The sequence below is a fragment of the Carcharhinus amblyrhynchos genome, chromosome 9, assembly GCF_965287045.1.
Source record: "Carcharhinus amblyrhynchos chromosome 9, sCarAmb.v2.hapA, whole genome shotgun sequence".
Taxonomy (NCBI): domain Eukaryota; kingdom Metazoa; phylum Chordata; class Chondrichthyes; order Carcharhiniformes; family Carcharhinidae; genus Carcharhinus; species Carcharhinus amblyrhynchos.
Window position 1 is genome coordinate 37,253,916 of NC_137332.1, and position 21,410 is coordinate 37,275,325.

The 21,410-nt window shown below is 41.0% G+C and overlaps 1 protein-coding gene across 3 annotated transcripts in view; it reads left to right on the plus strand.

Annotated features, from left to right (window-relative positions):
- The first annotated feature begins 1,885 nt into the window (after positions 1 to 1,885).
- Positions 1,886 to 21,410, plus strand: part of rab3b (RAB3B, member RAS oncogene family) — a 160,264-nt gene continuing 140,739 nt past the window's right edge. Inside the window, exons 1-3 of one of the 3 annotated variants that reach the window (XM_080195479.1) lie at positions 1,886 to 2,208; positions 2,416 to 2,556; positions 12,422 to 12,649. In XM_080195479.1, coding sequence (XP_080051605.1) covers positions 12,422 to 12,649 — 228 coding nt within the window. In that variant the 5' untranslated portion in view covers positions 1,886 to 2,208; positions 2,416 to 2,556. Of the gene's footprint in view, positions 2,209 to 2,415; positions 2,557 to 2,786; positions 2,907 to 12,421; positions 12,650 to 21,410 lie in introns of all 3 variants that reach the window. The other 2 variants (XM_080195480.1, XM_080195478.1) reach the window with 2 other exon arrangements.

The window sequence follows — 21,410 nt, forward strand, 5'->3', positions numbered from 1 at the left end:
GCTGTCCTTGTATGTCTTGATCCAACTATTATAGTATGCAAAATTGGTCCAACATCACTCATTCTCCAGTTTGTCCTTCTGTCCTCGTGTTTTTTTCCACCGATGAGAGAGGCAAAATTACTGGCTCAACATTTGTGGAACCATGATTGCAAAGTGGTATTCTGCCATCTTGTGGTACGATATGTTAGCAAATATTTGGCCAATGAGGATTTGAACTAAATTCAGATCTGTTGGGATTTCAGAAAAAAAACTATTAAGCCAGGTAATAACTGTTATATTTGCTTTAATAGCAGACAACATAGTTCATACTATAGGCATCCAACTTGTATCATTATTTTATTTCAAACTCATTGTTATTTTCTACAAAGCTTAAGGATTTCTGGTACCTGTAATGCCTCTCAAAGTCATAACTGAGTCAGTAGATTTAATAAAATGGATCAAGTTATGTTTGATTAATGCTGTTTACTCATCATGACCATCACATTTGAAATGTTATGTATGAATGTCGTTTGTATATTAAAATCATATTGTGGCCGTAGCAAAGACACATTGAAAAATATGTAAAAATAGAGGCTATTTTGGTAATTATGAAACGTCCAGCTTTTACATTAATCAGGATTGACTGTGCATTAAATTTTATTTGATTATTGGTTTTGTGTTATAATTCTGTATCCTTATAGAAGAGTTGGCATATTTTATGCTATGTTGGGGACATGGCTGCAGCTATATTGATGATGTTCTGAAGAATGCCAATCATCTGTACATTTACTTAAAAATGTTACATTCTCCTCCTTTCTTCTGGTACCAGTGAAATGTTGGAGTGTTATTTATGAATGGTAGACTTTCAATGTGTCCCATGTAAAATAGTGAGCTATCTTTATTTTGTTTTCAGACTGACAAAGTTCAAAATAGATTACATTTTCAAACTAAAATGAGTGAGTGACTCATTGTGAAACATAATGACATTAGGAAAAGCAGAGCGGGTAATGCAAGCAGCTCCCTGTCCTGACTACAATTTGATTTTACAGTAATCAGAGACCATGAAGTTATACACATTAGTCTTTCTAACATTCTCCTTCATTTTTGTGTGATTAAAGAACTATCGTAATGAGATTAGTTGTATGCACTGAAATGTGAGTAGGTTACATAAACTCAGTTTGTAATCCCATGAGTATAGGAGATTTGAGGGACCATCTAACCACGGTGCTTAGAACATGTGATGGGGTAATTAAGGATGAAAGAATATAATCTTAAAGCTAGAGCTGAGTGAGGGGAAGAAGCAGGAATCTCTTTTCACACCAATGATGGTGTAAACCTGGCACGCTGTTCAAAAGATATTGGAAGAAGGAAGAATATGAGCTTTTCAAGACTTTTCAAGCTTTTCAAGAATAAATGTTAAGTAAGGGGATCAAAAACTCCAAAGCTAATTGGATAGATGGAGTTGGGGCGTGTTATGGGTGTGGTTGGAGTTCAATTTATTTTCTGTGGTTGCTGTAATTTTGAGCAATGATTTCAAAAGGAAATTTGATATAGGAAATAAACTTGCAGGGCCATGGAGATAGAGTGGGAGAAATGGGACTGACTGGATTACTCCGGAGAGGGGGCTGTCATTGACTCGATGGGCCGAACGGTTGCCTCCTGCGTTGTAAGTGATTCCAAAATATACTTGACTTTTACAATTAAATTAAACAGTTAAACGATTAAAGCTACTTTACCTAAAAAAAATGAATTGATGACACACGCACAAAGAAAACGCATAACTTTGAACGGTTCAGTGTTTTTTTTTGGATACGATAACCGATGAAGGTGGATTCTTATCTGATGTGACCGACACTTAAGGAAGAAAGTTGGGAAGAGTTCTGCGTGCTGCGTGACGTTCTCGACGTGTTTAAGATTAAAAGCAGTCCGTGCTGGGAAAGGGCGGGGAGACGCTACTGAAGCTTTTCTTGACGCTCTGTAATCTCCTCTTGCCCCAGCATCGCGCTCAGATTGTGCTGGCGTTCCCCTCACTCACTGAAAGCGGCAGCGGGCTCCTCACACCAATCTGCTAAAGAGACAGTGGAGCTGCAACTCAACCCTACTTGTCAAATCCAACTGTCTGTCTGCCATTTAACCCTCGAACGAGAATTATTTTGCTCATCTTTTGATTTGTATCCGGGTTTAGCCCAGTTTATTTCAGAGGAACTGAGTAGGACAGCGCACAATAAGGTGAGCGGCTTTTCCCCCTCACAGGTTTTGATTGATCAGATTGTGAGTTAAACCAGCGTGGATTGTTCCCCTCCCACCACAAAAATTTACCTGACAGCTGATGTTACTGTTTGATTTTCTTTCTGGATACAGAAGTATTTTATTTTCGGATAGTTGAATTTTTTCTCTCCTGTTGAATAGTGAGTGGGTGTTTTCTTTTTGCTCCAGACTCACTTTCAGGCTTCAATTGTCCGCCAAGATCGCAGGCAAATTGCGATTACATTCGCCGAATCTTTCCAACACCCCATCGGGCTCGGCAGCCAAGCCCGTCTATCTGTCGGATCGCAAAACATTTACTGTTTTGAGAAGGTAAAGCAAATACATTCCTTCCGAGGCGAACTGGATACAATGAATCTCTGGAAATTGTTGTTTTAAATAGCTACAAGTGGCCAATTAAATCTGCGCCTTGAACACGCACTTTGAACGCCCCTGTGAAACCTCACGGCTTGATTTTGAAAGCTGAAGCCTATCTACTCTGGTTTAACATTGTGCGATGTTTATATATCGTTGACTGACAGATTGTCATGGTTTTACAACAGGAATTGAAATGTTTGACCGCACTTGCTTAAAAAAAAGCAACAATTTCCCCATCCCCTCCCCAAAGGGACTTCAGTAACGTCAATCAACCTTGTCATGTTTTTGTCCTCCGATACCAAATTGTAAGTAGTTGATTTAAAAATAGTGACTGCAGTGATGTCTATTGGAAAATTATTTTAAGTATGCACCTGGTACTTTCTGGATCGTGTACCATGTGACGGACTGTTCTTAAAACATACACGGGGCCAGTAAAATATCCTCGTTTCTATTAACCTTAAATACAATCAACGAACTGGGCTTGAAACGATTGTATTTGCTTTTAGGGTTTTTTATTATGCAACATGGCTGGTTGCTTGCTCAGCGTAAAACTTCCAAATTGCACAATTTCACAAGAAAATACAGCAGCAACAGTTGTGAAGAACAACAAGATTACCAGTAATCATAACTGGCAGTTATCTTTCTCTTCCTCCCGAATTTAACACTGTAGCCTTATGGGACTATTGAGATTTTGAAAAAAATACTTTTGCAGACTAATTTATCGAACAGCACAGGAAGATATACAAAGTGAAGGTAAAGACCACTGGAAATTCTGGCCATTTGAAACACAAAAATAGGAAGTACGCAGCTTGTGATTAATTGGTAAAGGAAAAGAAAACAGATGAACTCAACTATTTATCTTGGGCCCACCATTTGGTATGATATATTTGCAGCTATCAATGCACAACTTCCCAGTAAAACCCTGAACTCTGCATCCACCCACCCTTTTTCCTTTTAATTTGGTCCAAGGGGCACATATTTGAGTGTATCATGAACAGTTGGTTTAACCATTCATATCTGACTAAACCATTTCTAGCACTGTTGGGGTTTGTCATTTACTACCCAGGATCATTCTGGAAGGTAGAGATAACCACCAGATTTTTCTTCATTACATTGGCTGTTGGTCCCTCAACAATTCAAAATTAAAATTTATATCCTTTTGTCAAAATTCCTTCATGGTTTTATCCTTCCTATCTCTGTGGTATTCGCCAATTCTACAACCCACGAAGAATTCTGTTTCTATTACTCTTGCCCCTTTGGTAGCCTTTATTCCTCAACTCCCAATTTGGGGCTTGTGCCATCAGCCACCTAACCCTGACACTTTGAAATTCCCTTCCTAAACATCCCCACCTCTCAAACTCTTTCTTTTTAATGCCTTTGCCAAAAGTCGTCTTTTAGACCAAACTTTCAATTGCATATCTCCTTTGACCAGATGTCTGTTTTTCCCGCATATTTCTGTTTCCAGCTTTTTTTCTTCATTAATAGGATTCAATAAATGTAAGTTATTGTTGTACACATTAAAAGGTTTTGATGAAGGATCACACCCAGAGAATTCATCTATCTATCCCTTGGAATAATATTAAGGGAGTGGGCACTAACAGAGGTGTTGTCTTTTGGATGGGATCTATCTCTCCTCAGGTGGATGCGAAAATTTGAAGAAGAGCAGATTTCTCCCAGTATCCTAACCAATATTTATAATTGAGATATGACTAAAGCCTCAAGGATAATAGATCTGGGGTTTGAAATGCATCGTTCCTTGAAAATGTATATATATTTAAGCCATAAAAACACCAGTTGAATTTGGGTTTTATAGATTCTACATTTTGTTTTCCCCTCTTTGACAATTTGGTTTATGGTGCAATTGTTTTGTTCACAGTGTCCTCCTGCAAACTGTTGGCAACACCGAATACCTGTTTGTCAATTCAAGTCCCTTAGATGATAGCTGTACTGCTTCCTGTCTCCATTTTCTATCTCATTTGATTGTTACCTGCTCTGCCTGCAAGATGTCCGAGTCCTGGACTTCCACTGAACTTTCAGTGTCTCATGTGTGACAGTGTCTCCATTTATGTTCTTGGCTTAGAAACCTTTCAGGTTGACAGCAAGCTGTTGGAGGCATTTCCTGGAGATGTGGTAATACCCAAAACACACAACATCCATATCTTGCATTAGGAAACCACATCACCTGTCTCAATCGTCCCCTCCCCCAACCCTCCCCCTGTCACTCCGTAGCAAAGCAAATTGTTTTTCCACCTCTTTCGTCAAGGTTTCTAATCACTCCTTTTTTAACTTTGTCTCCATTTTGTCCTTATGCCTCTGTGTAGCACTACTTAACATGAACAACAGTTTAATAAAAGCAAACATAGCTTCAGCTACTAAGTTAGATAGCTAACTTTCTATTCCTATATCCAAGTGTGATTAAAAAGCTGAGGCCCAACCAAGTCCTGGTCTTTGGAGGACACTACATGCCACATCCTAATAGAGTACATTACTTTTGTCCCTCCTCCTCTCTCTCAATGTGCATAATAGTACAACCTCCACTGGGGAAAAAAAAATCAGGGAATAATTAATCACACCACTTGTATGATTAATTGATTAATCTATTACAGGTTCGAATCAAATGCTGGTAAAACACCGGAAAGCCAAGTTTAAACAGATCCTGAATTGTTGTTAGTATTAAAAATGAAGTCAATCAATGTCAAAATATTGCCTAATCTCATTTTGCTTGGGACTGCTAAAGACAGTGTGGATCTCACCTATCATATATTCCTGTTAATGAGGTGAAATTCTGTGGTTAAGGGCTCTCTGCACTTAACAGGTGTGCATACCAGAATGTTGCACGTCGCTAGCCTCAACTTCTCATCCATTAATTTTAACATGTAAATTTATGGGCTGGGGGGATGTGTAATTTACAGATATGTGCTGCTGGGTATACATCTGAAATATCAACATTGAAAATCTTCCCAAATATTTTAACCATTGGCATCCAGCCTAAGATTCATACTGAATTTTCATATGCTTCTGATCAAATCACCTGCCATGTAGGGATAACAGTTTATGCTGAAATCCTGTCATCTATCCAGTGCTGATCTAATTCTATCTCATGAATTGAAATAGATTCAAGAAGCTGTAAACAGTACAATTAGAATCCCCAGTTGTCCAGATTAAGAACAAAAACACTTGACAGGCTGCACTGGTTCAGGGAAGAGATGAGTAGGACATTTAAATTCAGTTTGAATCTACACAATAAAAACTGAATTTGGTTTCCAATGTAAACAAAGGTATGGACCTAAGTGGACAAAGCGTGATCGCATTTACTCAGCTGCATGTAATCTTGTAGAGTGATATGGTGATGGTGAAGTTATACATATACATTGAAAATACTTGAGCTTTGAATCTATGATAGTGCCTGATTATATCGCCCTTTGCAACAGAAAACCTAATTGTTTAGATCAAAGAAACCATCTGCTAATTAAAGCAATGAAAACACCATTTGAAAATTAGTCGATGAGACAAACAATTCAGAGCCTGTTGCATTTGATCACAAATATTCTACGTATTCCAGGCTCAATATGTTTATAGAACAGCTGTATGGTAAGAAAGCAAGGAAGCAGCTGGAGTGTTTTTTGAGATCTGGCAGGCGATCTTATTAAACCAAGATCAGCCCATCTTTATCAAGTTAAAAGCAAAATACTGCAGATGCTGGAATTTGAAACAAAAGCAGGAAAATCTCAGCAGGTCTGACAGCATCTGTGGGGAGAGATTAGAGCCAATGTTTTGAATCGTCAGAGCTCTGAATGACACCTTCAAAAACGTCATTGTGTTGTGTAACTTGCTTTTGTGAATTAATTGAGAGCAATTGGATATAGGCTCGCATCTACACTCCTCCATTTGTTGATTCCAAGTAGCTTCCCGAGAGAGAAGGAGAATCTAAAAGCAAAGGCTTACCAACACATTTAAAATTCAAAAGGCAGTCCACCTATGAGATTGAAACCTCACCCTATCTGCTTTAGAAACACAATTCACATGTCAGCATTTGCCAAGATTACCAGCATATCTCTTTGAGTAACAATTCGAGTAAGAAGTGTGCATTAATCTTACTTTGTTGTTCCCCAATTAAAATGAATTGTAACTGTATTGACCTTTTAAAATTGTAACATCCCAGTCCTGTGTTTCTTCTGATAAACACATTTTAATAAGAACATGTCAGTTGTTTAATTGTTGTAATGGCCTTGTAAATTCACAGAGCCTTATTTATTTGGTCAGAAGTCATTGGTTCCTAAAGTAGCCATATTCCAGTGAAGCTGAAATTGGTACAGTTGATACCTCTGGGTTTGCTGTAGGATTAACAAAAGATCTGGATCTTCCAAATTTATTGTGGGGAATTGACAAATGGATCCCTGTTGATATTAGCTAAGCACTTTTATAGTCATTACTGGCTTGAAATGCCAGGTTTACACAAGGTACATAATAAAATGATTTAAAGCACCAGAATATACATGGAAGGTGTGAGGAAGAAGCTTCCAGCAGCATTGTTCACTTTTAGGTTAGTGCTCATTACAGTAGAAAGGTGTGGGTAGCCCTTTTCACAATCTCAGCACTTTTTGAAATGCAGTCACTGTTTTTGTATTTGTTCATAGGGTGTGGGTGTTTCTGGGTAGACCAGCATGTATTGCCCATCCCTAATTCTCCTTGAGAAGGTGATGGTGTGCTGCCTTATTGGATTGATTTATTATTGTCACGTGTATTGGGATACAGTGAAAGGTATTGTTTATTGTGAGCTATGCAGACAAAACATACCGTTCAGGGAGTGCATAGGGGAGATTGAAAGGATAGAGTGCAGGATATAGTGTTGCAGTTACCAATAGGGTAAGGAGAAAGATCAGCTTAATGTGTGATAGGAGCATTCAAAAGTCTGACAGCAGCAGGGCAGAATTTTTTTTTGAGTCGCCTGGTACGTGTTTTCAGACTTCTGTATCTTTTTGCCGACAGAAGAAGGTGGAAGACAGAATGCCAGGGTGCCTGAGATACTTGATTATGCTGGCTGCTTTTCTAAGCCACTGCAGTTCATCTTCTAATGTTGGAAAAATAATGTATGAGAAATAGAAACTCAGGAAGTCAAAGATAATATTAAACTAAAAGAAGAGGCAGTGTTGCAAAAAACGGTAGTACATCTGAAGATTTGGATTGTTTCCAAAACCAGAAAAGAACCATCAAAAAGTTAATCGAAAGGGAGAAAATAGAATTAGAGTAAACTAGTCCTTTAAACATTGGTCCCTTAGAAGCAGAGACAGGAGAAATTAACACCGGGAGTGAACAAATGGGAGAGGCATTGAACCAACATTTTTGTGTCAGTGGTAAAGTCATAGAGGTTTACAGCATGGAAGCAGCCCTTCTGCCGAACTTGTCCATGCTGCCCAGTTTTCACCATTAAGTTAGTCCCAATTGCCTGTGTTTGGCCCATATCCCTCTATACCAATCTTACCCATGTAACTGTCTAAATACTTTTAAAAAGACTTTTAAAAATACTTTTAAAAAGCTGCATCTGGCAGCTCATTCCAAACACTCGCCACTCTCTATGTGAAAAAAAAACTGCCCCTCGGGACCTTCTGTATCTCTCCGTTCTCATTTTAAACCTATGCCGTCTAGTTTTAGACTCCCCTACCTTTGGAAAGGATGTTGACTATCTACCTGAACTATCCCCTCATTATTTTATAGACGTCTGTAAGATCACCCCAAGCCTCCTGTGCTCCAGAGAAAAATGTCCCAGTCTATCCCGGCCTCTACTTATAACTCAAACCGTCAAGTTCCGGTAGCATCCTGGTAAATCTTATCTGCACTCGTTCTGGTTTAATATCCTTTCTAAAATAGGGTGACTAGAACTGTACACAGTATTCCAAGTATTGTTTTACCAATGTCTTGTAAAACTTCAACAAGACGTCCCAGCTCCTGTATTCAATGTTCTCACCAATGAAATGAAGCATGCCGAATGCCTTCTTCACCACCCTGTCCACCTATGACACCACTTTCAAGGAGCTTTGAACCCTGTGCCCCAGATCTCTTTGTTCTAAAACTCTCCCCAGTGCTCTACCATTAGCTGAGTCTTGCCCTGGTTCAGTCTACCAAAATGCACTACCTCACATTTATCTAAATTAAACTCTAATTGCCATTCATCAACCCACTGTCCCAAGTGATAAAGATCCCACTACAATGATAACTGTCTTCATTGTCCACCATACCACCAGTCTTGATGTCATCTGCAAACTTACTAACCATGTCTATTAAATTCTAATCCAAATCATTAATATGAATGGCAAATAACATTGGACACAGCACTGATCCCTGAAGTGCACTGCTGGTCACAGGCCTCCAGTTTGAAAAACAACCCTCTACAACCACCCTCCTCTGTCTTCTATCATCAAGCTAATTTTGTATCCAATTGGCTACCTTACCCTGGATCCTGTGAGATTTAACCTTATGCAACAATCTACCATGCGGTCCCTTGTCAAAGGCCTTGCGAAGTCCAAGTAGATAACATCGACTCCACTGCCCTCATCTATCTTCTTGGCTACTCCTTCAAAAAATTCAAATTCGTGAGACATGATTTTCCACTCACAAAGCCATGCTGACTGTCCCTAATCAGTCCTTGCCTCTCAATGCCCGTAGATCCTGTCTCTCAGAATACCTTCTAACAGCTTACCCACGACAGAAATTGGGCTCACTGGCCTGCAGTTAACAAAGGCCCAACATTTGCCACTCTCCAATCTTCAGACGCCTCACCTGCGGCTATTGATGATTCAAATATCTCTGCTAGGGGATGCGCAATTTCTTCCCTAGCCTCCCACAACATCCTGGGATACACTTCATCAGGTCCTGGGGATTTATCTACCTTGATGCTCTTTAAGACTTCCAACACCTCTTTCTCTGTAAAATGTACACTTCACAAGATACCTATTTATTTCCCCAATTTCCCTAACATCCATGCTTTTCTCAATAGTAAATACTGATGAGAAATATTCATTTAGGATCTCACCCATCTCTTGTGGATCCATACACTCATGATCTTGTTGATCCTTAAGAGACCCTATTCTCTCCCGAGTTATTCTTTTGTCCTTTAGGTATTAGGTTCTGTTAATTCTCCTTTGTTTTGGCAGATAAGGCAATCTTGGGTCCTATTTTTGCCCTCCTGATTTCTCTCTTAACTCTACTCTAACACCCTTTATATTCTTCAAGGGATCCACTTGATCCCAGCTGCCTATGCATGTCATGTGCCTCCTTCCTCTTCTTGACCAGGGCCTCAATATCCCAAGTCATCCATGGTTTCCTACTTCAACTAGCCTTGCCCTTCATTCTAAAAGGAATGTACTTATCCTAAACCCTGGTTAATATACTTTTGAAAGCCTCCCACTTACCAGCTGTTCTTTTGCCTGCCAATAGACTCCCCCAATCAACTTTTGAAAGTTCCTGCCTAATACCATCAAAACTGGCCTTGCCCCAATTTAGAATTTTAACTTTTGGGCCAGACCTATCATTCTCCATAGCTATCTGAAAATTAATGGAATTATGGTCATTGGTCCCAAAGTGACTTCTGTCACCTTTTTTCTCGATGGGAGGTCAAGTTTTGCCCCCCTCTAGCCGGGCCGTCCTCATATTGAATGAGAAATTTGTCCTGAATACATGGAGTCATGGAAGTAGGCCCTTCGGCCCAACTTGTCCATGCTGCCCTTTTTTTTTTAAAACCCCTAAGCCAGTCCCAATTTGGCCCATATCCCTCTATACCCATTTTACCTATGTAACTGTCTAAACGCTTCTTAAAAGGCAAAATTGGACCTGCCTCTATTACTGTCTCTGGCAGCTTGTTCCAGACACTCAACACCCTCTTGTGTGAAATAGTTGCCCCTTTGGACCGTTTTGTATCTCTCCCCTCTCACCGTAATCTTATGCCCTCTAATTTTAGACTCCCCTATCTTTGGGAAAAGATATTGACTATCTAGCTGATCTATGCCCCTCATTATTTTAGAGACCTCTACAAGATCACCCCCCAGTCTCCTATGCTCCAGAGAAAAAAGTCCCAGTCTATCCCAGCCTCTCCTTATAACCCAATCCATCAAGTCCTGGTAGCGTCCTAGTAAATGTCTTCTGCACTCTTCCTAGTTTAATAATATCCTTTCTCTAAGAGGGTGACCAGAACTGCACACAGTACTCCAAGTGTGGCCTTACCAATGTCTTGTACAACTTCAACAAGACGTCCCAACTCCTGCATTCAGTGTTCCGACCAATGAAACCAAGCATGCTGAAAGCCTTCTTCACTACTCTGTCCACCTGCAACTCCACTTTCAAGGAGCTATGAACCCTGTGCCCCTAGATTCCTCTGTTCTGTAACTCTCCCCAGTGCCCTACCATTAACTGAGTAAGTCCTGCCCTAGTTCAGTCTACCAAAATGCATCACCTCGCATTTATCTAAGTTAAACTCCATTTGCCGTTCATCAGCTCACTGGCCCAATTGATCAAGATCCCATTGCAATTGGAGATAACTTTCTTCACTTCCACTGTGCCACCAATCTTGGTGTCATCTGCAAACTTATCCATGCCTCCTATATTCTCATCCAAATCATTAATATAAATGACAAATGACAGTGGACCCAGCACCGATCCCTGAGGCACACCGCTGGTCACAGGCCTCCAGTTTGAAAAACAACCCTCTACAACCACCCTCTGGCTTCTGTCATCAAGCCAATTTTGTATCCATTTAGCTACCTCACCCTGTATCCTATTAGATTTAACCTAATGCAACAACCTACCATGTGCTACCTTGTCAAAGGCTTTGCTAAAGTTCATGTAGACAACATCGACTACACTGCCCTCATCTACCTTTTTGGCTACTCCCCTCAAAAAGCTCAACCAAATTTGAGAGACATGATTTTCCACTCACAAAGCCATGCTGACTGTCCCTGATCAGTCAATACACTCAACAAATTTCTCTCCATCCAAGTCCCTGATACTATGGCTGTCCCAGTCAATGATGGGAAAGTTAAAGTCACCTACTGTTACCACCCTATCTTTCTTGGAGCTATCCATAATCTCCTTATATATTTGCACCTCAATTTCCTGCTGGCTATTTGGGCCTAGAATACAATCCTATCAAAGTGATCTCCTCCTCCTTATTTCTCAGTCCTACCCATATAGACTCAGTGGGCGAACCTTCAGAAATATCACCTCTCAGTACTGCTAAGTTCTCAGTTCTCCCTAATTAAAAATGCAACTCCCCTTCCTCTCTTACTTCCTGTTCTATCCTTTGTGTTGCATATTTAGCCTGGAACATTGAGCTGCCAGTCCTGTCCCTCCCTTAGCCATGTTTCAGTAATAATTATAATATCCCCGTCCCATGTACCCATCCATGTCCTGAGTTCATCTGCCTTACCCGTCAAGCCTCTTGCATTGAAATAAATGCAGTTTAATCTGGACTTCCCTTGCTCTCTGCCCTGCTCTTGCCTGAATCTGCCTAGTGTCAGGATTACTGACACTGCGTTTAGTATTTAACATGCTCTCTTTAGCTTCCATGGTGTCCTCAACCATCTCTCCTATCTCCCTACTGCTTTGAAGGCACAAGTTTCTTGCCTGAAATAAATTATAACCTGGGGGTTAATAGTCCACATTTACTTTTGTTCTTGTGAAAGTTAAAAAGGGATCATTGGCATGTGTATATGATGGTTTTTTTTAACTAGGCTGGTTTTTGTTCTATCACCTCATGATAAATGATTGACATTCTTGTAAAGCATCTTTACAATTTTATGACAAGTTTTTCTCCATTTGCCATTTTTAGATGGCTTCCGCAACAGATTCTAGATATGGACAAAAGGATGCATCTGATCAGAACTTTGATTACATGTTCAAGCTTCTCATTATTGGAAACAGCAGTGTGGGAAAGACATCTTTCCTCTTCAGATATGCAGATGACACGTTTACATCAGCCTTCGTCAGCACTGTTGGTATTGACTTCAAAGTGAAGACTGTTTACAGAAATGACAAAAGGGTCAAGTTGCAGATTTGGGTAGGTGGTGTTCAATTTATGTGATGCTCCCTAAACTGCTGAAACACAAAACAAGGTTAGCTATTGCATGAAGTTTAAATGGATAGTTCAAAATGGTAATAAACTCAAGACATAGGGTAAAATTTTAAGGGGTGGTTTGGGGGGGGTGTGGGGGCGAGGTTGGTGGAAGGGCAGGGAATGTCGACTTCTGGAAACTCACTGACAATCTTGCTGTCAGTCCCAATCTGTCTAGACACAGTGGCCTAGAAAGTGTGGCTGGAAGAGGGACTGCAATCTTTGCTTGGAACTAAGTTCTGGGACTGTTCTCGAGGTCAGTTGCAGGGGCCTTGGGGATGGGAGAATATGGAATGCCCTGGTAGGTTGGGAGGGAAGTAATCATGGCATCGGTGCAGTAGGCCCAGGGGTGAGGGAGGGTCAAGGTCCTGGAGGGGCTGGCACTCCAAATCTGAAGACTCCAAAGGAGTCTTCAGATTGAGGACTCACCCCACCCCTGCCTTCCTACCTGAGACGGACAGAAGTTTATTTTCTTTGTTTAAGTTTCCCACTCTACTTGCACCCGCTCCTGCCAGCCCAAAAAACTGAGGCTGGGTGAGAAAAGGTCATTAAGTGGCCACTTAATGCTCTTAATAGTTGAAAGGGCGTGTGTCCTGTATGAGGCCCTGCCTGCCCAACTGTGAAATTGTGTCAGGGTCAAGACGGGTGGAATCCCAGAGGGAATCCTTTCTATGCAATTATAAGGTTCTGCTCATATTGAAAATCGAATGCATAATGTATTTAATTTGTTGATGGTGATTACTGCTGGACAATGGTTCCTTGGAGGCTGGATTGCTGTTAATGAATTTGAGAAGTGAACAGTAGCAGTCAGGCCCATTAGCAGCTCAGCCTGGGTAGGAATGGAGCATTGAGGATTCAGAGAAAGAGATACAGATTTGGGGTAAGAGACCGTGAGGAAAAATAAGAATCAATACTGGTTGAAGAAGCCCTATTTTGTTATCAAGTACTGATTCACTGACGTGTTAACTACACTTCACATATGGTTAGTGTGTATTTAATTTGTTAACAGTAATATTGTGTTTTTTTGATATTTTCTACATTATAAGGAGCATATGAAATTGATTAAAAAATTTGTGATCTTTATATATACATAGACCTTTTGGTTTCTAACTCACCAAAGTATGTATCAGTTTGCTTTCCGGATGGAGGGGAAATGCATGTGGGAAGACATATGAGATTACTATATGTAATTCACCTAAAGTGTTTAATTGTATACTGTCCTGTTGCCTAATATTAAGCAATAAAAGTAAATTCCTTATTGTAAGAGTTGGGGGTCTGCAGTGACTCAATTGGTAGCATTCTCACTTCTGAGTCACAGGTATCCAGGTTTAAGTCCCAGTTTGGGGCTTGAGCACAAACATCTATGCTGACACTCCAGTGCAGCGCTGAGGATGTGCTGCACCCTTGGGGATGATGTGTTTTGGATGCGACATTAAACTGGGGCACCCTCTGCCTGCTCAGCTGAATGCATGACATTCTTTCAAAGAAGAACTGGGGAGTTATCTCTGCTGATCTGGCCAATGTTTACTTCTTGATACCCCCCAGGGCATTCCCTACTCTCCATCCCCAAGAGGTTGTTATTAATTTATTCTGAAGCCAGTTGGTGAAGTAGGAAGCCAGACACAAATCTTTTACTTAATACTAGATTAATTTACAGATCATAACATTACAAATGTCTGTCTCCTCCCTAAGCAACTGTGTCCTAGAGGTTAAAGCAAAATACTGAGGATGCTGGAAATCTGAAATAAAAGTAGAAAATGCTAGATATACTCAGCAGGTCTGACAGCATTTGTGGAGTGAGAAACCAAGATAATGTTTTGAATCCATGTGGCCCTCTCCAGAACCTGTAAAAGGCCCGTGTAGACTTGAAACGGTAATTTTTCATATTCTGTACACCTTACAAGATATTTCAGTAGTCTTTTTGAATACACATTCCTGTTTGTAAAGCTGTCCAACAATTGATGACTTGTATCAATTCATTTGATCTTGCAGATTTCTTTTAGGAACTTGGGAGCAGGAGTCCTTTCAGCCCCTCAAACATGCTCCACGATTCAATAAGATGTTGGCTTCTTTGGTTCTGGTCTCAATTTCACTTATCTGTTTGTACCCCATAAACCCATAGATTTTTGTTAGACAAGGGAGCCTGTCGAACTCAACTTTGAATAAATTTAAAGACCCATCTCCCACTACCTTCTGGGGAAGAGAGCTCCATGCTTTAAATACTCTGAGAGAAAAATATTCTCTTCAACTCTGTCTTAAAAGGGAGACCTCATCTTAAGTTATGTTTCGAGTTCTAATTTTCCTCACAAGGAAACATCCTCCCAGTATCCACGCTGTCCAGTGCCCTCAAGATGTTATGTTTCAAACAGATCACCATATTCTTCTAAACTCCAAAGAATAGAGGCCTAACCTGGTCAACCTTTCTTCTTAAGGTAAGCTTTTTCTCCCAGGAATAAGTTGAGTGACCCTATCCTGAATTGCTTTTAAAGCAATTATATATTTTTTGACTAAGGAGTACAAAAATGTATGCAGTATTCCAAGTGAGTTCAGTAAAGCTGAAGTAAAACTTCCCCACTTTTATGTTATTGGTGTACCAGAATACCCAGAACCCTCCATACCACTGGGTTCTGCAATCTCTCTCCATTTGAGTAGTACTCAGCTTTTCTGTCTTTCTGCCAAAATGGGCAAGTTCGTGTTTATCCATTTTTGCCTACTTACTTAATCTGTCTGTATGCTTTTGCCAACTGTCTACCTTTTCTTGACAACTTACTTTCCTATCTATCTTGGTGTCATTGGCAAATTTTGCTGCCATACATTCACTCCCTTCATCTGAGTAATTGATGTAGATAATAAGTAGTTGAGGATCTAGCACTGATCCCTGAGGCACTCCCCTTGATACAGCTTGCCAGTTCAAAAAAAATCTTCTCTTGGTTTCTTGTGAGTGAACCAATCCTTCATCTACACTAACGTATTATCCCTAACATCATGTGCTCTTGAGTAGCAATCTTTGATGTGGCATCTTATGAAATGCCTTTTGGTAATCCAAGTATATTATATCCACTGGTTTCCCTTTATTCACCTTGAGTACATGATAGATTATTTAAGTATGATTTCCTTTTCACAAAGTCATGTTGGCTCTACCTGATGATGTTGTGACTTTCTAAGTATCCTGCTATAACCTCCTTAATAATGGATTCAAATATACTTTCTAATGATGGATGTTAGGCTAATTGATCTATGGTTTCCTGTTTTTTCTCCTCCTTCCTTTCTTGAACAAAGGTGTTCCATTAGCTATTTTCAAGTCTGCTGGATCCTTTCCAGAATCTAAAGAATTTTGGAAGATTGTAACCCATGCATCTTCTATCCGTGCTGCCACATTTTTTAAAACCAAAGGGTACAGGCCATCCAATCCTGGGGACTTGTCAACCTTTAGGTCTAATGGTTTAGTTTTCTTTGCACAGTTTTTCCTGGTGAGTGTTTTAAGTCACTCCCTATTACCTTGCAATTTTCAATTATCCTTGCAAAGTTTTCTATGTCTTCTACAGTGAAGATAGATACTAAGTACCTATTTAATGCCTTCACCATTTCTTTGTTCACCATTATCAGATTTAATCTCTTTGATTACTCTTTACTTATTTGAATGATCTCAGAAAGCTGCAGTCATTGAGTCCTCCATCCTTTGAGACACTGTGAAATGGTAATGTGAAATTTGCAATACAATTATATCAACCATGTCTTATTAAATGGTGGAGGAGGCATGAGGGGTTAAATGGCCTACTTTTGCTCCTAATTCAGATGTCCACATGCATGTATGAAGCATCCTACTTGTGCTATCAAAGCCACTAAAAATGACTGCTTCCTCAGGATTTTTTTTTTAAAGCAATAGATATTTGATCCAAAAGGCTGTCTTTTCTGAGAATTGAATGCCAGTTAAGACCAAGCACCCATTCATTTGTGATCCCTTAGCACAATCCAGCAATTGAAATGCGAGCGAGTGAGGAGCCTCCAAATTGAGTTTCTGCATTCCTTTCTACAATCTGTTAAATCCATGCTATACTCTTCTATGGAATGATTGCCCATCTTTTGAAATCTATCAACTTCTCACCATGCCTTGTTGGATTTTAATAGAATTGGTTTTGGGTGGCTGAATTTTTTTGAGGGTTGGACATTCTAGATGCCCCAATGTTATCAGCAGTGATTTTCATGAACAGAAAAGAGCTTTCGATGAACTGCCATTCAGATAGTTTGTGGCTATGAAATATTGTGCATGCCATTTATTGGCTGTTAGGAAGAAAATAGACATGATGTCATTGTGGAACAGAGCATATTTCCAGCATACTATTTGAAAGAGAACACAGTGGCATAATGGTTAGCACTGCTGCCTCATAGTGGCAGGGACCCGGGTGACCCATGAGTTTGCATGTTCTTCCCATGTCTATGTGGGTTTCCTGTGGGTGCTCCAGTTTCCTCCCTCCAAAGATGTATAGGTTAGGTGGATTAGTCATGCTAAATCCATGGGTTAGAGGGTTAGGGAAGGGGTGGAGGGGAGGGCTTGGGTAAGCTGCTCTTTTGTAAAGTCAGTGCAGACTCGGTGACTGAATGGCCTCTTTTTGCATTGGAGAGATTCTATGATACATTGTTGATGAATGTCTTGTCATGGCATAGGATAATCTTTTGCATACACAGCTGCTGATCCCACTGAGACAGCTCTTTAAGTCAAGGGGCATCTGGACTTGTATACCTAAACATAATTTTGCTGTTTCTCAGTTCAGAGAGTTGTTAAGCAAACAATAATAACTATTATTGGCAACAGCAGCATATCTGACAAAAACATGAAGTTTCAGACAGGAAATTCAAAACACGTTACGGATTTCACTCAGTGCATAGAGTCATAGAGGTTTACAGCATGGACACAGGCCCTTTGGCCCAACTTGTCCAAGCTGCCCTTTTTTTTAAAACCACTAAGCTAATCCCAATTACCCACACTTGGCCCATATCCCTGTATACCCATTGTACCCATGTAATTATCTAAATGCTTTTTAAAAGACAAGATTGTACCCGCCTCCATTATACATCTGGTAGCTTGTTCCAGACACTCTGTGTGAAAAAACTGCCCCTCTGGACACTTGTATCTCTTCCCTCTCACCTCAAACCTATGCCCTCTAACTTTAGGCTTCCCTACCTTTGGGAAAAAATATTGACTATCTAGCTGATCTATGCCCCTCGTTATGTTGTAGACCTCTATAAGATCACCCTCAGCCTTCTATGCTCCAAAGAAAAAAGTCCCAGTCTATCCAGCCTCTCCTTATAACTCAATCCATCAAGTCCTGGTAGCATTCTAGTAAATCTTTTCTGCACTCTTTCTAGTTTAATAATATCCTTTCTATAATAGGGTGACCAGAACTATACACAGTATTCCAAGTATGGTCTTACCAATGTCTTGTACAACTTCAACAAAACATTCCAACTCCTGTATTCAATGTTCTGATCGATGAAACCAAGCATGCCAAATGCCTTCTTCACCACTCTGTCCACCTGTGACTCCACTTTCAAGGACCTATGAACATTTACCCCTAGATCTCTTTGTTCTGTAACTCTCCCCAGTGCCCTACCATTAACTGAGTAAGTCCTGTCCTGGTTCAGTCTACCGAAATGCATTACCTCGCATTTGTCTAAATTAAACTCCATCTGCCATTCGGCAGCCCACTGGCCCAACTGATCAGGATCTCATTGCAATTGGAGATAACTTTCTTCACTGTCTGCTACGCCACCAATCTTAGTATCATCTGCAAATTTACTAACCATGCCTCCTATATTCGCATCCAATTTATTAATGTAAATGACAAATAACAGTGGACCCAGCACTGATCCCTAAGGCACACCGCAGGTCTCAGGCCTCCAGTTTGAACAACAATTCTCTACAACCACCCTTTGGCACCTGTCAAGAATGATGTGGAGATGCCGGCGTTGGACTGGGGTAAAACACAGTGAGAAGTCTCACAACACCAGGTTAAAGTCCAACAGGTTTATTTGGTAGCAAATGCCACTAGCTTTCGGGGCTTTGCCCTTTCGTCAGGTGAGTGGGGAGTTCTGAGCACAAACAAAGCATATAAAGGCACACACTCAGTTTACAGAATACTAATTAGAGTGCGAGTCTTTACAGCTAATCAAATCTTAAAGGTACAGAGAATGCGATTGGAGATAGCATTAAGCATAGGTTAAAGAGATGTGTACTGTCTCCAGACAGAATAGTAAATGAGATGTTGCAAGTCATGGGGGTTACAAATAGTGTGACATGAACCCAAGATCCCAGTTGAGGCCATCCTCATGTGTGCGGAACTTGGACATCAGTCTCTGCTCAGTGACTCTATGCTGTCGTATGTTGTGAAGACCGCCTTGGAGAACGTTTACCTGAAGATCACAATTACCCGAAGAAAACGTTCGCCAAGGCAGCCTTCACGACATACGACAGCGCAGAGTCGCTGAGCAGAAACTTATAGCCAAGTTCCACACACATGAGGACGGCCTCATCCGGGATCTTGGGTTCATGTCACACTATTTGTAACCCCCATGACTTGCCTGGGCTTGCAAAATCTCACTTACTGTCCTGTCTGGAGACAATACACATCTCTTTAACCTATGCTTAATGCTATCTCCGCTCACATTGTCTGCACCTTTAAGACTTGATTAGCTGTAAAGACTCGCATTCTAATTAGTATTCTGTAAACTGAGTGTGTGCCTTTATATGCTCTGTTTGTGATCAGAGCTCCCCACTCACCTGATGAAGGGGCAAAGCCCTGAAAGCTAGGGGCATTTGCTACCAAATAAACCTGTTGGGCTTTAACCTGGTGTTGTGAGACTTCTTCTTCTGTCAAGAAGCCAATTTTGTATCCATTTAGATACCTCACCCTGGATCCCGTGAGATTTAACCTTATGCAAAACCTACCATGTGGTACCTTGTCAAAGGCCCTGCTAAAGTCCATGCACACAACATCAACTGCGCTGCCCTCATCTACCTTCTTGGCTACCTCTTCAAAAAAACTCAATCAAATTTTTGAGACATGATTTTCCACTCACAAAGCCATGCTGACTGTCCCTAATCAGTACTTGCATCTCTAAATTCTTATAGATCCTCTCTATCAAAATGCCTTCCAACAAGTTACCCACCACAGATGTAATGCTCACTGGCCTGTAGTTCCCAGGCTTTTCCCTGCAGCCCTTTTTAAATAAAGGCACAACATTTGCCACACTCCAATCTTCAGGCACCTCACCCATGACGATCGATGATTCAAATATCTTGGCTAGGGGACCTGCAATTTCCTCCCTAGCCTCCCACAACGTCCTGGGATATGCTTCATCAGCTCACGGGGATTTATCTACCTTGAAACGCTTTAAGACTTCCAGCACCACCTCCTCTGCAATACATAAACTCCTCAAGACATCACTATTTATTTCCCCAAATTCCCTAACATCCATGATTTTCTCAACAGTAAATACTGATGAGAAATATTCATTTAGGATTTCACCCATCTCTTGTGGATCCACACATAGATGACCTTGTTAATCCTTAAGAGGCCCTATCCTTTCCCTTGTTACTCTTTTGCCCTTTATGTATTGTAGAAGTTCTTTGGATTCTCCTTTGCCTTATCTGCCAAAACAATCTTGTGTCCCCTTTTTGCCCTCCTGATTTCTCTCTTAACTCTACTCCTACACCCCCTATACTCTTCAAGGGATTCACTTGCTCCCAGCTGCCTATGCATGTCATGTGCCTCTTTCTTCTTCTTGATCAGGGCCTCAATACCCAGAGTCATCCAGGGTTGATCTGGAGGAGGGAACCGAGTGTATGGTGTCGAAATTTGCTGATGACACCAAGATTGGTGGAACGGCAAATTGCACGGAGGGTGTGGAGAGTCTGCAGAAGGATCTAGAAAGGATGGGCAAATGGGCCAGGAACTGGCAAATGGAATTTAATGTTGGCAAGTGCGAGGTGGTCCACTTTGGCAGGAATAATGGTAGGAAGGACTATTACTTACTTGGCGAAAAACTGCAGCAGGTGATGGTGCAGAGGGACCTCGGGGTTCTTGTGCATGAGTTGCAAAAACCCAGCCTGCAGGTGCAGCAGGTGGTCAGGAAGGCTAATGGGATGCTGGCCTTCATAGCGAGGGGGATTGAATATAAAAGTAGGGAGGTCTTGCTGCAGCTGTTTAGGGCATTGGTGAGGCTGCAGCTGGAGTACTGTGTGCAGTTTTGGTCGCCGCACTTACGCAAGGATATTTTGGCCTTGGAGGGAGTGCAGAGGAGGTTTACTAGGCTGATGCCGGAGTTGAGGGGGTTGAGCTATGAGGAGAGGCTGAATAAACTAGGCTTGTACTCGTTAGAGTTTAGAAGAATGAGGGGAGATCTCATTGAGACGTATAAGATGATGATTGGGATGGATAGGATAGAGATGGAGAGACTCTTTCTGCTCAGAAAGGACTGTAGGACTAGGGGACACAGCCTCAAGATAAAGGGGGGGCGTGGTTTAGAACGGAGTTGAGGAGGAACTTCTTCACTCAAAGGGTGGTGAATCTCTGGAATTCTCTGCCCGTTGAAGTGGAGGAGGCTGCCTCGCTAAATATTTTTAAGACGCGGGTTGATGGGTTTTTGATAAGCGAGGGGATTAAGGGTTATGGGGAGAGGGCAGGAATGTGGAACTGAGCCACGACAG